The sequence below is a fragment of the Octopus bimaculoides genome, chromosome 22, assembly GCF_046866305.1.
Source record: "Octopus bimaculoides isolate indiv1 chromosome 22, ASM4686630v1, whole genome shotgun sequence".
Taxonomy (NCBI): Eukaryota; Metazoa; Mollusca; class Cephalopoda; order Octopoda; family Octopodidae; genus Octopus; species Octopus bimaculoides.
This window is the reverse complement of record NC_142949.1, coordinates 24,798,471-24,812,402: the sequence shown is the minus strand read 5'-3', so window position 1 is coordinate 24,812,402 and position 13,932 is coordinate 24,798,471. Positions and strand designations below refer to the sequence as shown.

Sequence of the window (13,932 nt, the reverse complement as noted above, 5' to 3'; positions counted from 1 at the left end):
ATGGCAAAGCACCGGATTCCTTGGTCACTCTGAGTCAGTAGTTCAAAACCCATTCTGTATATACACGTATGTATCTGTTTATGATTTTACTTTCCACAAGGAAAAATAAACCAAATCAACTTACCTGTAGCTCGCAAGGCAATTTCTTTAGTTGCAAATGTCACTTTCCATTCAGCAATGACAATTTCAGAAAAGACCAATTTTGTTGAAGATGTGCCAAAAAAGAACTTTCCGGAAGCTGTTGAGGCTGTGTTCTTTTGAAGATACTTCTCTGTTTCTGATACCAATTTGCCATCTAAAAACAGTTTCAAACCTGTATAGACACTCCAACTGAAAGTAATGTTTGTGTAGGTGTTTAGGACTAGTTTACCAGTGGAAACAGTCCACTGTTGAGTTTTGGTACTGAGGGTCAAAAACAATTGATTTCGTGTGTAATACATTGCTACACCTGTTCCTGCTGGATCATCTCCTCCATTGGTGAATATAAACATATTTTCCTTTATACTTTTTATAATCGTTATGAATGAGACACTTATCTGTAAGAGAAGAAGAATAGAAAAAGAAATTTTAAGGTAAATGAGAAATAAAATAAAAATCATGCAGTCTTTTGCAATAGAATCAATTTCTCAGTGGATTTTACATGAAGTTAATATAGAAAATATTTCTTATAACATGGGTGCAAGCATAACTTGCTTCCCAACCACATGGTTCTGGGTTCAGTCCCACTGCATAGCACCTTGGGCATGTGTCTTCTACAATAGTCTCAGGCTAACCAAAGTCTTGTGAGTGGATTTGGTAGACAGAAATTAAAAGAAGCCCTTCGTATATATATATATATATATATATATATATGAGAGGTATTGGTATCCAGAAGACCCAAGGTGGCAGGTAATGCTATGTAAGTGCTATGGAAGGACCATAGTTAAATACTTGGTTTCATAATGATATGAATCAGGAGTTATATGAGCATGTATATGTTAAATAAAATGAGACAACAAAGCCAAGGCTGTGTGGAATTTTCAGGACATTTATGAAGAGGAAGTTAGTCTTACAGCTGTTTCTTGGATATTAGGAATATCCCTTCATCAGAGACGATGTGAGATGGTTAGTTTCAACAAGCAGCCAACATATACATAGCTCCAATATCAAACTCTATACTTTACCAGTGGAAACAGTCCACTGTTGAGTTTTGGTACTGAGGGTCAAAAACAATTGATTTCGTGTGTAATACATTGCTACACCTGTTCCTGCTGGATCATCTCCTCCATTGGTGAATATAAACATATTTTCCTTTATACTTTTTATAATCGTTATGAATGAGACACAACAGAAACCCTACCACAACAGAAACCCTACCAATCCCACTAACCAGAATACTACTGCTACAATATCCCCCACTATTACAGATACTTCAAAATACTGCCCCAGCATAGCCGCAGTCTAATGACTGAAACTAGTAAAAAAATAAAAGATACTAAAAGATTATAAATGAAAGCAAGTACTTACACCCAAGCGACAACCCTCTGGGTTGCTAAGACACGTGGTCTGTAATGCATCTGCTGCAATAAACTGATCTTTCCCTTCCAGATTTGCTCCAAGAACATCCTTGGTTACTTCAACAAGTGTCACATTACTTGAGATGGTGAAGTTCAGAGTGGAAGTTACTAAGACTTTGCCTACGATCTTTTGGAAACTGCAGTCCTTTGTTTCAATTTTTTCAGCTGGTAAAGACAAGAATTGTTGTTTTAAATAAATGGTCTTGTGGAAAAACACATGTCAATATGTGTATATGTATGCATGTAGACTGATAGATAGACAGACAGATAAGTAGGCAAGAAGATAGACAAATAGACAGGTAGATGAAATAGGCAGACAGATAGACAAGCTGAAAGTTGAAATCCTGCAAGGTAAACTTTGTCTTTCATCCTTTTGGTGTACATAAAATACCAGTTCAGGATCAATGTTGACTTATCGATTTCTCTCTGCTGTATATGTGTAATTTAAAGTGGAGGCGCAATGGCCCAGTGGTTAGGGCAACAGACTCGCGGTTTCGATTCCCAGACCGGGCGTTGTGAGTGTTTATTGAGCTTAAACACCTAAAGCTCTATGAGGCTCCGGCAGGGGATGGTGGCGAACCCTGCTGTACTCTTTCACCACAACTTTCTCTCACTCTTACTTCCTGTTTCTGTTGTGCCTGTAATTCAAAGGGTAGGCCTTGTCAGACTGTGTCCCCGAGAACTACGTTAAGGGTACACATGTCTGTGGAGTGCTCAGCCACTTGCACATTAATTTCACGAGCAGGCTGTTCCGTTGATCGGATCAACTGGAACCCTCGACGTCGTAAGCGATGGAGTGCCAACAACAACAATATGTGTAATTTAAAGACCAATCCTTGTCACATTGTATCACACTGAGGATTGCATTGATGGCACATGGGTCTGTGGCACACTTAATCACTTACATGTTAAGCTCACCAAATAGAATTCTGTTTGTCAAACGAGTGAGAGCTCAGCAGAGAATTTAACATGTAAATGAGTAAATATATTTCCCTGTTACAAATGTGAATAAACTTTTAATATACAAGTTAAAAACTTACATTCAACGAGGCTCCAAGCAGAACGATTCTGCCTTATGTTACAGATGAAGGATGTTGTCATTACTAAGTAGCCATCACCATAGCATTTATCGTCGATAATACAGATGTCAGCCTGAAAAATATAGCACATTCATATATATATATATATATATATATATATATATATATATATACACACACACATTATACACACACACACACATATATATATAAATGCTAGAATAAGAAATAGAAAGTCCTTGGTACAGTATTATATATTTGTAAAAATGAATAGAAATGACTTTTCTGATAATTTTCCCACGTTAATAATTAGCTGTTAGTAAGAAATATCTAATAACCTATGAATATCTAATTATCAAAGCAGATCTGGGCTGAATGCTTACAAAAAGGGTGGACTCCTTAATGGGCCAGGTGGGGATATTACTCATTCAATAATAATTGAAGTAATTAAAAAATATATACCTATGTGTATTTGTGTCGTTTTGTCTTGACACAACATACATGTTGAAAACAAGTGTTGTTTGTTTACAAGCTTCTCTGAAATCTCATTTGATTATTGTACTATTTATGTTCAAAGAACTGGAGGAAATATTGCATTATTTAGAAACAGGTGAGGCTTGGCAACAGGAAGGATGTCCAGCAGAAGAAAATCTGTCTCAGTGAATTTTGTTTGATTCATTATCATTTAACATCTGCCTTCCATGCTGGCATGGGTTGGATGGTTTGACAGGAGTAGGCCAAGTAGAAGACTATCTCAAGCGACTGTGTCTGTCTTGGTATGGTTTTTCTGGCTGGATGCCCTTCCTAACGCTCACCACCCTGCATAGTGGACTGAGTACTTTTTACATGACACCAGCACAAATTAGGTCAGTTTTGGCATGGTTTTTACAGCTGGATACCCTTCCTAACACCAACCACCCTACAGAGTGGACTGAGTGTTTTTTACATGGCACCAGCAGCACAGGTGAGGTAAGTTATGGCATGACTTTTACAGCTGGATGCCCTTCCAAATGCCAACCACTTCACAGTGTGGATTGGATGTTTTTTACATGGCACCAGCACCGGCAGGGATGCCAAGTAACTTGCAAGACAAGGAATTTTGAGAGGGAATGGTGCCTTGGAGGAAATATGGACATCATAATGATGATGAAGATATGGTAAAAATTTGGAAAGAGAATGTTAGTCATTAGTATTGGTAGAAATTAATTCACAAAAATCTGAAAAAAAGAATATTACAAGTGATTCAAAGTTTGACCCTGCTCCCCACAAAAAAAGAAAAAGTAGTTTCTTACACGTTGAGTGCAATTTTGATCATCACACTTGTAGCAAACTGGATTATAACGTGTGTAATTCAAGCTTGAATCTGAGCCTTGATTTCCGTCATTACTTATGGAGATCTTGTATTTTCCTAAACTATCAATTGGACAAACGACTTGATCACTGGTAACATAAGTAGCACTCTTGCTATAAAATTTCGAACCCATGTCCTACAAAAATGAAAATAAAAAATAGACAGGAGGACATTAATACATGAATAAGAAAAAGGAAAATTCCTTCTTTTTTCATCATCTTTTAATTTTTATTGCATTTGGTGATATATGGTTTCTCTATGATTGGCCATAACACTTAACTTCCTAAAAAATATATAATTGCTTCAATGCTTTCAAGTGAGCTTTTTTGGATATATGAACTATTGATGATAGAGATATATAGCTTTGTTTGTTTGTTCCAAGTTTCCAGTGGGCCAATCACTTAATCTCTACCTTTTCAATAGTAAAACTGACAAGGGATTGTCTGTGCTAATTGGAGGGAACAAATATTACAAAGGTACACTCAAATGTAGAGGTTTTATCTCTTTTCTTCCTGATGTACAACAATGGAGTTTATAAAAATATTTCTAATGCTCCTGACCAAAGCACTTCATTTCACTTTCATTTAATAACTTTGTCAAAGGATTCAGGGGTATTTTAAGGAGGACCAAATTCCTTTCAGAACAATTTAGTTAATGAAATTAATTTGATTAGCCTAGGCCTCATCTACTTGTTTCTTCTCTTCAACTTTAAGTATCATCATAAAGTCGTCTGTTCCACTAAACTCACTTTCCTTTTATTGAATACTAACAAGTCTTATGGTTAGTGAATCCAATTCATTTACTCTCTTTACTCTTTTTACTCTTTTACTTGTTTCAGTCATTTGACTGTGGCCATGCTGGGGCACGCCTTTAGTCGAGAAAATCGACCCCAGGACTTATTCTTTGGATGCCTAGTACTTATTCTATCGGTCTCTTTTGCCGAACTGCTAAGATATGGGGACGTAAACACACCACCATCGGTTGTCAAGCGATGTTGGGGGGGGGGGGACAAACACAGACACACATACATATATATATACAAAAGTGCCACACCCTAACAGTTGAGGGAACCCGTGGAAGAGGTAGGCCCAGGAAGACCTGGGCTGAGGTGGTGAGGCAAGACCTTCGTACATTGGGCCTCACCGAGGCGATGACTACGGACCGAGACCTTTGGAAATGGGCTGTGCGTGAGAAGACCCGGCAAGCCAAGTAAGATCGTTGCCAGTGCCCCTGGACTGGTTCTTGTGCGGGTGGCACATGAGATGCACCATTTTGAGCGTGGCCGTTGCCAGTACCGCCTGACTGGCTCCTGTAGGATTTTCGAGCGAGATCGTTGCCAGTGCCCCTGGACTGGCTTGTGCGGGTGGCACATAAAAGACACCATTTCGAGCGTGGCCGTTTTCGTGCGGGTGACACGTAAAAGCACCCACTACACTCTCTGAGTGGTTGGCGTTAGGAAGGGCATCCAGCTGTAGAAACTCTGCCAAATCAGACTGGAGCCTGGTGTTGCCATCCGGTTTCACCAGTCCTCAGTCAAATCGTCCAACCCATGCTAGCATGGAAAGCGGACGTTAAACGATGATGATGATGATGATGATGATATATACAATGGGCCTCTTTCAGTTTCCGTCTACCAAATCCACTCACAAGGCTTTGGTTGGCCCGAGGCTATAGTAGAAGACACTTGCCCAAGGTGCCACGCAGTGGGACTGAACCCGGAACCATGTGGTTAGTAAGCAAGCTACTTACGACACAGCCACTCCTGCGCCTATTTATTTATTAATTCTGGGATACAGGGTACTTTCTCCTGTTACTAACCACCACTTCTTTATCAATAGTTTTATAACTCACAGTCCCTTTCTTTCTATCAGGATCTTGTTCCTACTTATACACAGCCCTTTACCCATTTCTAAGTTATTTTCATTTAAGAAGTTGAAAGAAAAATTCAAGAAAAACAATGTTACATTTGAGAAGTTGTAATGACAAATCAGTGTATTGGTCTGTACAAAGTTTTCGCCCGAAATTGCCACCTCACTGCAGTCAGTAATCCGTTCATCACACATTTCAGGGTCCAGAGAGAAAACAGTTGGTGGTGTATCCTTCTGAATGGAACAGTCAACACCAAAATATTTATTTTGACATTGGCATTCACCTGGAATATTCAATTAATAATGAAAAAGTAAATATCATTAGCATCATGTGTAGTGCTGGAATTTTAAGACGAAAAGATTGCAGCCTAAATTGAGAGATATTACAATGGTGGGTAAGAAAGAGAATATAAAAGTGAGCAGGAGCAATTGTGTTATATTTGAGATTGTAGCTGTGTGAAGATTGTATTTGTGAAGGCGCATGGCTCAGAGGTGAGAGTTCAATTCCTAGACCAGGTTGTGTGTTGTGTTCTTGGGCAACATACTTTATTTCATGTTGCTCTAGTTTGTTCTGTAGAAATGAGCTGCGACATCACTAGTGCCAAGCTTTATTGGCCGTTGTCTTTCCCTTAGATAGCATCAGTGGTATGGAGAAGGGGGACTGGTATATGTGGACAACTGCTGGTCTTCCATAATCAACATTTCCCAGACTTGTGCCTCAGAGAGGCTGGAAACCTGTGGTGAAATTGAACTCAAGATCGGTAAGCGAGTAGTTGAATATTATAACATCATCTACCCATTAGATATTTAATTTTTACAACATATTGCATTATATAGTGAGTGCAAATTATACTGAACAGCCAGCTGGAGGAGGCGTCCTCCTGGAGTTAAAATAGCAGCATCACCTGTTCTTAAACTGCACTCATGTTTAAGTGGCTATAAGCATTACCTCTCAGTATAAATACCACTTCCATCTCTAATAGAGATTTTAACAAATTAGTTTGCTAGTAGAAATAATATTACTTACCTTTAACACATTCTCCAAAGCCACTACAGTCGTTAGGACATATCATGTCCATGATTTTATTAGTATTCGTATTGTTGTCCCACAATTCCACATTAGTTTCTACTTCCATGATACAAGATTGTTGAATACTCTGAACTGCTTCTTTGGCCCAAGAAGTATCCTCAGTAATCTAATTCCGAAAGAATCACAAAAGAATATTAGCTTTCCTTCTTTTGGCTTTAAGACCATATTTAAAACATTTATATGTATATATATCAGACAATGCTTCATGTGAATTATGCTATTCTAATTTAAAATGCACTCGTGCCAATGACACATAAAGAGCACTGAGTACATTCTGTAAAGTGGTTAGCATTAGGAAGGGCACCCAGCCACAGAAACCATGCTACAACAGACAATTGGGGGCTGGACAGCTCCTCAGCTGGCCAGTTCCATGTCAAGCTGTCCACCCCATGCCAGCATGGAAAATGGACGTTAAATGATGATGATATATATATATATATATCATATATATTCACGGTGGTGCACCAGCATGACCGCAGCCACTTGGCTGAAACACATAAATAAATAAATATATATATATATATATATATATATATATTAATATTTAGCAGAATCAACAGAGTAACTCAAGGGCAGAGTTGTGTGCGTTGGCAATTATCAAACTACATTTATATATAATTGATCCCCCCAAAATGAAGGAAAAACACAAGAAAAAACAACAATGCAAGGACATGGTACATGCAAAGTATTAACAGACACTCAGGGAAAGAAAGAAAGGTCGCTTTATGTTTCGAGCAAAGCTCTTCTTCAGAAACCAGAAACAAACGAAAGTCCAAGAGAAAAGGAAGATGGATGGAAAAAAATTGCCAACAATCCACATGTAGTTACATTTTGAAATGTATATTTATATGTATATATATATATGTGTGTGTGTGTGTGTGTATATATATATATATATATATATATATATATATATATATATATATATATATATATATATATACACACATACACACAAGTGGGTGCTGGAAAGTTCCCTGGCTTTAAGGGTATCATGAAAGGCCTGGCTGAAGGCCCAACTTTCCAAGTTGTTTTACAGGGCTTAGAAAAACTGAAGGACCACTGCAATAAATGTGTGAATCTGAGAAGGGAGCATGTTGAATGGAATCATAATTAACTGATCCTCCTCTATTTTCTTTCACCCAAAACCAGGAACTTTTGAGTACCCCCTCATATGTGTGTGTATATATACATATATATGTATAACTACTATAATAAACACATTTTTACCGATCACGAGGGAATGCAATTCTCAAAGCTTTTTTTTTAGGAGGTTAGCTTTGAGATTTGCATTCCCTCGCAAACGGTAAAAATGTGTTTATTATAGTAGTTTGACTTCTGGAGTCCCTCTTAGCATGAGGCGTTATTGTATAGTAATGCCCTTATATAAATTAAATATATTTATAGGGGAAAATGATGGGTTTTTTTTTTTCCCTTATGAGGTTTTTTTCACGCTAACTACTTGATAAATTCTTATAAAGACTTTATCCTATTATTGAATTATATATATATATATATATATATATATATATAAATTTAAGAGAGAGATTTGACGACAATATCCATTATTATTGTAATTTATTCCTATGTCAACATTTCTGTATAAAGCTATATTTGACCGTCAAATTTAAGTCAAACATATAAGTTGCCTTTTGTTTGATTTTTGTTTGTTCTCAAATGTATTCCCTGAAGACGTGTAAGGCAACTTATATGTTCGACTTAAATTTGACGGTCGAATATAGCTTTATACAGATATGTTGACATAGGAATAAATTACAATAATAATGGATATTGTCGTCAAATCTCTCTCTTAAATTTAAATTTAAAACTTTGGATATATAAACAAGGAGAACGATCCTTAAGGAGTCTAATTTAGACTTTTTTGCGGTGAAATCTCTTGCTATATTGGTAACGATTACATGGTTTTCTATGAAAAATTATATATATATATATATATATATATATAAATACACATACACACATAGGATCAAAAAGTTCTTATTGAGCCGTAGCCTCATAAGCTCATAAGGTCAGTTTCCCTGAATTTATGGCATGTATATCCCTATCTGGATAGGACACTGGTCCTTTGCATGGTTACTCACTTGTGCCAGCTGAGTGATCTGGAGCAGCATGAAATGTAGCATTCTGCTCATGGACAAAACACATTAGCTAGTACAGGAATTGAAACCACAGTCTTAGAATAATCACTGCAACATCCAAACCACTGAACCACACACAAACATTTAGACTATTGAAAAGGTTGTAAGACGCAACAAAAATTTTAGGAAAATAAGAAATAAGTGAAAATTTTACTGGTGAGTGTTAAATTATAAAGCACAAAAAGAAAATGATTCTCCCCAGACGACAACAATCTTCAACACACAAACTCACATAAAGAATCTTGCAAGCCAAATCCAAAAACGAAATATCAAGATGAGGTTTCCAAAATATCAAGTAACTTTACCTGAATATCTTCTATACAGGAGTCTAAAGACATAGCAAATTCGGTGTTAGGCAGAATTTTGAGACAATTTTTGGTGGAATTTTTCCCTTCAATTGTTGTTTTGCATATAGTAGTTGCTTCTGTTTCTGTTATCTTCTTTGTTGGTGAAGGCCAGGTGAATTCCTGAAATAATAAATTAACTTAGTTAGTGTAGAAAACAATAACAGTTTTAACATTATATTATCATAACTAAACAAAACATAACAGATATTTAGAACCCTATGAATGAGAGTTATACAACTTTGAAGATCCAACAATGCAACTGGATTACATGATTTATATTACATAAAAGATAATCATTTACTGTTAACGAAATACATGCAAGGCTACATATTTTATAAACAAACTCTCCCTGCTTTGTTTTGTTTTGCTAATACACCATTTTGAGCGTGTCCGTTGCCAGTACTGCCTGACTGGCCTTCGTGCGGGTGACACGTAAAAGCACCCACTACACTCTCGGAGTGGTTGGCGTTAGGAAGGGCATCCAGCTGTAGAAACTCTGCCATATCAGATTGGAGCCTGGTGTAGCCATCTGGTTTCACCAGTCCTCACTCAAATTGTCCAACCCGTGCTAGCATAGAAAGCGGACGTTAAACGATGATGATGATGATGATTATATATATATCGTGGAGGTGCTATGGCCCAGTGGTTTGGGCAGCAGACTCATGGTCATAGGATCATGGTTTCGATTTCCAGACCAGGCGTTGTGAATGTTTATTGAGCTGAAACACCTAAAAGCTCCATGAGGCTCTGGCAAGGGGGTGGTAGTGAAACCTGCTGTACTCCTTCACCACCACTTTCTCTCGCTCTTTCTTCCTGTTTCTGCTGTACCTGTACTTCACTCTCCATCTAAAATGTGGTGATAATTTTAGCATGTATAGCAAAACAAAAGTGCCCTTGCTACTCTTGGGACCTCCAAAAAATGCCCAGTACTATGGCAGCTGAAATAAAGTTATAATAATATTAATAATAAAGAAATGCTATTGATTTTCCCTGAGGAATTGCCAACTTACTGGAGTCACATATGTACTGTTATATTCAAATGTTTCTTCTTCTTGTCTTGAAATACATTTCTTTGGGATCTTGGCTTTTTTAAGCAGCTTCTTTGTGATATCTTTCACTGGAAGTGTAAAACAAATAACAGATTTTATAGAAAAGAAATGAGTTGAATGCGAAATTGGTTGGTGGAGAAAATATGTAGAAGTTTTGTTGGAAGGACAGAAGGTGCAGGAGTCCAGCTTTGTCATATATTAAGTCAAGTTCAAGAATTACATTGACATTACTTGTAACCATTGAATATCTATTTGTTTGTATTTAATATTTTATATATTTTATATTCAACATGTAATCAAGTTTATTGAAACCATCAGAGAATCCAGACATCATGTTCTGGTAGCATACCTTTTCGGTGAGACTTCTTGCTTGGTTTACTTCCGCATGTCTGGTAGTCCATGTTGGAGCTACATTCTGTTTCACTTAATGACATACAATTACAGTAGACATGGCCCTCTTCTGTTTTGGTGGGTTCTTTTAGGGGACAGTAACCAGTATATAATGTATCTTTTTTCTTCACTCTGAAACAGCAAAAGATGATTTTTAATTGATTCACTTGACAATATTCAGACTGATAATAATATATTTAGTTTGATCTCATTAAAGAAGAAAATTTAGTTTTTCCTTTACTTTTCTTTTCCAAAAAATACTTTAAATATATCCCACTCCCACATCATCATCATCAACATCATCATTATCATTTAACATCTGTTTTTCATGCTGGCATGGGTTAGACAGTTTGACCAGAGCTGGGAGCCATACCAGGCTCTATTGTCTGTTCTGGCAATGGTTTCTACAGCTGGATATTCTTTCTAATGCCAATCTCTCCACAGAGTGTTCTAGATGCTTTTTATGTGGTACTGGCATCAGTGCTTTTAACATGGCACCAGCACAGATATCAACTCTACTCTGATGGATGGGTCTTCTTGAGTACAGCAAAGCACCAAATATCTTGGTACTCTGCCATTTCCTTTTGAGATCAGCCATCAATACTTTGTGCCATATCTTCCTGGTTTTCCCTCCTTCACAAGTTCAACCCACTCCTTTAAGTCATCAGACTTCTGTATACAACTGTCTACCTCCATATTCATCTCATCATCAAACCAGTGTAGTCTTCTCTCTTGCATATAAACAGAAGCGTACTTTTGAATTACACGATTCTCTTCTGTGTTTAGTCTTAATGCTTGACACTTTCAGCAAGGGTCTTTTATAGATCCCCAAGTTTACCAGTTCTATATGAGTGGAATTTGCTAGATGGAGACTATGTAGAAGACTGTCTTCATACACACATACTCAAATACACACACACACACACACATATTATTCTGGTCAGTCATTCAATTTTGGAATTATCTCCCTTCCATATTCAGAGTTTGTTGCAGCTGCTACTAGGCATTTGTTTACCTTCCTTTAAAGAAAAGATAATCTTAGTAAACCAAGAATTTATATTTGGTATTTCGTATGCCTTCCTTCAAATTCATACCAGTGAGCATTCAGAATAGTTATATTCCTTTGTTCATTTCGTTCAAGCTATGTTGGTTATTCTGGGCTATAAATATTCTTTGCTCTTTTCGTAAATATCTAAATTGTATATCTAGCTGAGGTCAAAATTTCTTACTGATGATTACAATTATGATGATGATGATGATGACGACAATGACAATTATGAATGAAAGCAGTGGAAGTTTGAAATGAATAAGTAATGATAACAGGAAGAAAATATCCAAACATATTATAGAAAAGTCAAAGAAAAAGAATAAAATGAGCTGGGCCAATAGGGGGGCAACTAATAAGGGATAGCCAATAGGGAGAACCAATAGGGGTTAGCAAATAGGAAACAGTTGATTGGTGGCAAACAATAAGGGCTAATGAACAAAGAGCAGCCAATTGGGAGAAGACAATAGGGGGCAACCAATTGAGAGTAGCCAATAGGGAGCAGCCAACAAGGACAGCCTGTGGGGAGAAGCCACTAGGGATAGTGAGTAGGGGGCAACTGGTAGCAGGCAACCAATCAAAAGAATCCTTCAGATTCAGGACTATTCTCAACAACCAATGCCAAGCTGTATTGCCATCCTGCAACAGATTTACTGGAAGGGTTTTGCTTTTCTATCAAAGTGGATCTTGAAGAAGCTGATGAGGGGTTAACTAACCATGGATGAAAGCACCTGTTATTAGTTCTTTCAGCTTTATCCACTATGGAACCCAGCCCAAAAAAAAAATAATAAAAAATTGCCTGTCCTCCTAAACCCCAAAAAGGTAGAAAGGCAATCCTTATGCTGGACTTGGTCAACAGTTGGGTCTGGAACTGCAGGAAACAAAAATCTATTTGATACAATTTTAGATTAATATAAAACTGAAAGCTTACCTCCAGCTCAGACTAAATTCATCAGGTCTCTTACCACGTTCAATAAGAACCTTGCCATTAGACATGACGAAATCATTGTTTTTGTTGCTATCAAAGGAACCACAAAGACCTAGAAAGACAGAAACAAGACATGACAAACAATATAAGGAAGACTAATCTTTTGTATGTTAAAAGACTCCCTCCATGTTTGTTAGGTCTATCTATTCTTATTTGAGTGTAATTAAAAATTGAATATACATCTTATGTTGTGATTGTGAAAATGCTTCCTGATCTATCATACATTTTGAACCTTGTATGTAATAATAACAATTTCTTAGTTCCATAGTTTGGTGAAGTGGCAGAAATAGTAAAGAACCACTTTGCAGAATTTATTTACATTTATAATTAAACTTTGGGAGAGGCATTACGCTGGTAATAAACATACGCACTGGTTCAGTCCTTTATTAATTTATAAACAGTATTTAGTTTTTTTTTTTTGTTAAATCATTTCATTGCACTCTTGTAATCTCTTCAGTAACTTGTCTCTCCACTTCCATTTATTTTGAATGTATCAAAGCTTAATTGTATTTCTTTCAACACACGTATCCACATCAAGAATCTTGCACACCGAATACACATACAAAATTTACATTTATGTTCTGATTAATATTTGTCTTTCATTTGTCAGGGCTTTGTAAAATGCCTATCAGTCAAGTTACATCTGTCATCCACCAAAATTACGGTAGTCCTCTTCTAATTGAACATAAAAACATATTTCTATCTACCTTCAGTTTTCTTCATATCTGCAGGGGAAGGTTGGACCCAAATATTGATGAACTGTGATGTTCTTTTTCTACCTTTTGCCACAATGACAGAAGTACCAGTTGGTAAGATTATCTGAAAGTTAGAAAGGTTATTTCAGAATTCATTTGGTTTACATATGTCATGAAATTTTATCAAGAAATATGACAGCTTAAAACAAAACAGTGAAGTCTTATCCCTTCAAGCTGTAACAGTAACAAGAATATTCAACAAACTAAAAAAAGCTTCAATGTGATGCATCAATCTGCTAGAAATAGCAGGAAAATTTCCCTGATATCGCACTTTTGTTATTTTACACAATCAGA

At 36.7% G+C, this 13,932-nt stretch overlaps 1 protein-coding gene across 1 annotated transcript in view; it reads right to left on the bottom strand.

Moving 5' to 3' along the window:
- The window catches only part of LOC106880038 (uncharacterized), a 455,047-nt gene that overhangs the window by 20,247 nt on the left and 420,868 nt on the right, over window positions 1-13,932 (bottom strand). Inside the window, exons 203-213 of the mRNA XM_014929839.3 lie at window positions 13,591-13,702; window positions 12,827-12,935; window positions 10,810-10,982; window positions 10,422-10,528; window positions 9,370-9,531; window positions 6,843-7,011; window positions 5,912-6,099; window positions 3,889-4,083; window positions 2,597-2,708; window positions 1,507-1,721; window positions 125-536 (exon numbers count right to left, since the gene is read on the bottom strand). Coding sequence (XP_014785325.3) covers window positions 125-536; window positions 1,507-1,721; window positions 2,597-2,708; window positions 3,889-4,083; window positions 5,912-6,099; window positions 6,843-7,011; window positions 9,370-9,531; window positions 10,422-10,528; window positions 10,810-10,982; window positions 12,827-12,935; window positions 13,591-13,702 — 1,954 coding nt within the window. The remainder of the gene's footprint in view (window positions 1-124; window positions 537-1,506; window positions 1,722-2,596; window positions 2,709-3,888; window positions 4,084-5,911; window positions 6,100-6,842; window positions 7,012-9,369; window positions 9,532-10,421; window positions 10,529-10,809; window positions 10,983-12,826; window positions 12,936-13,590; window positions 13,703-13,932) is intronic.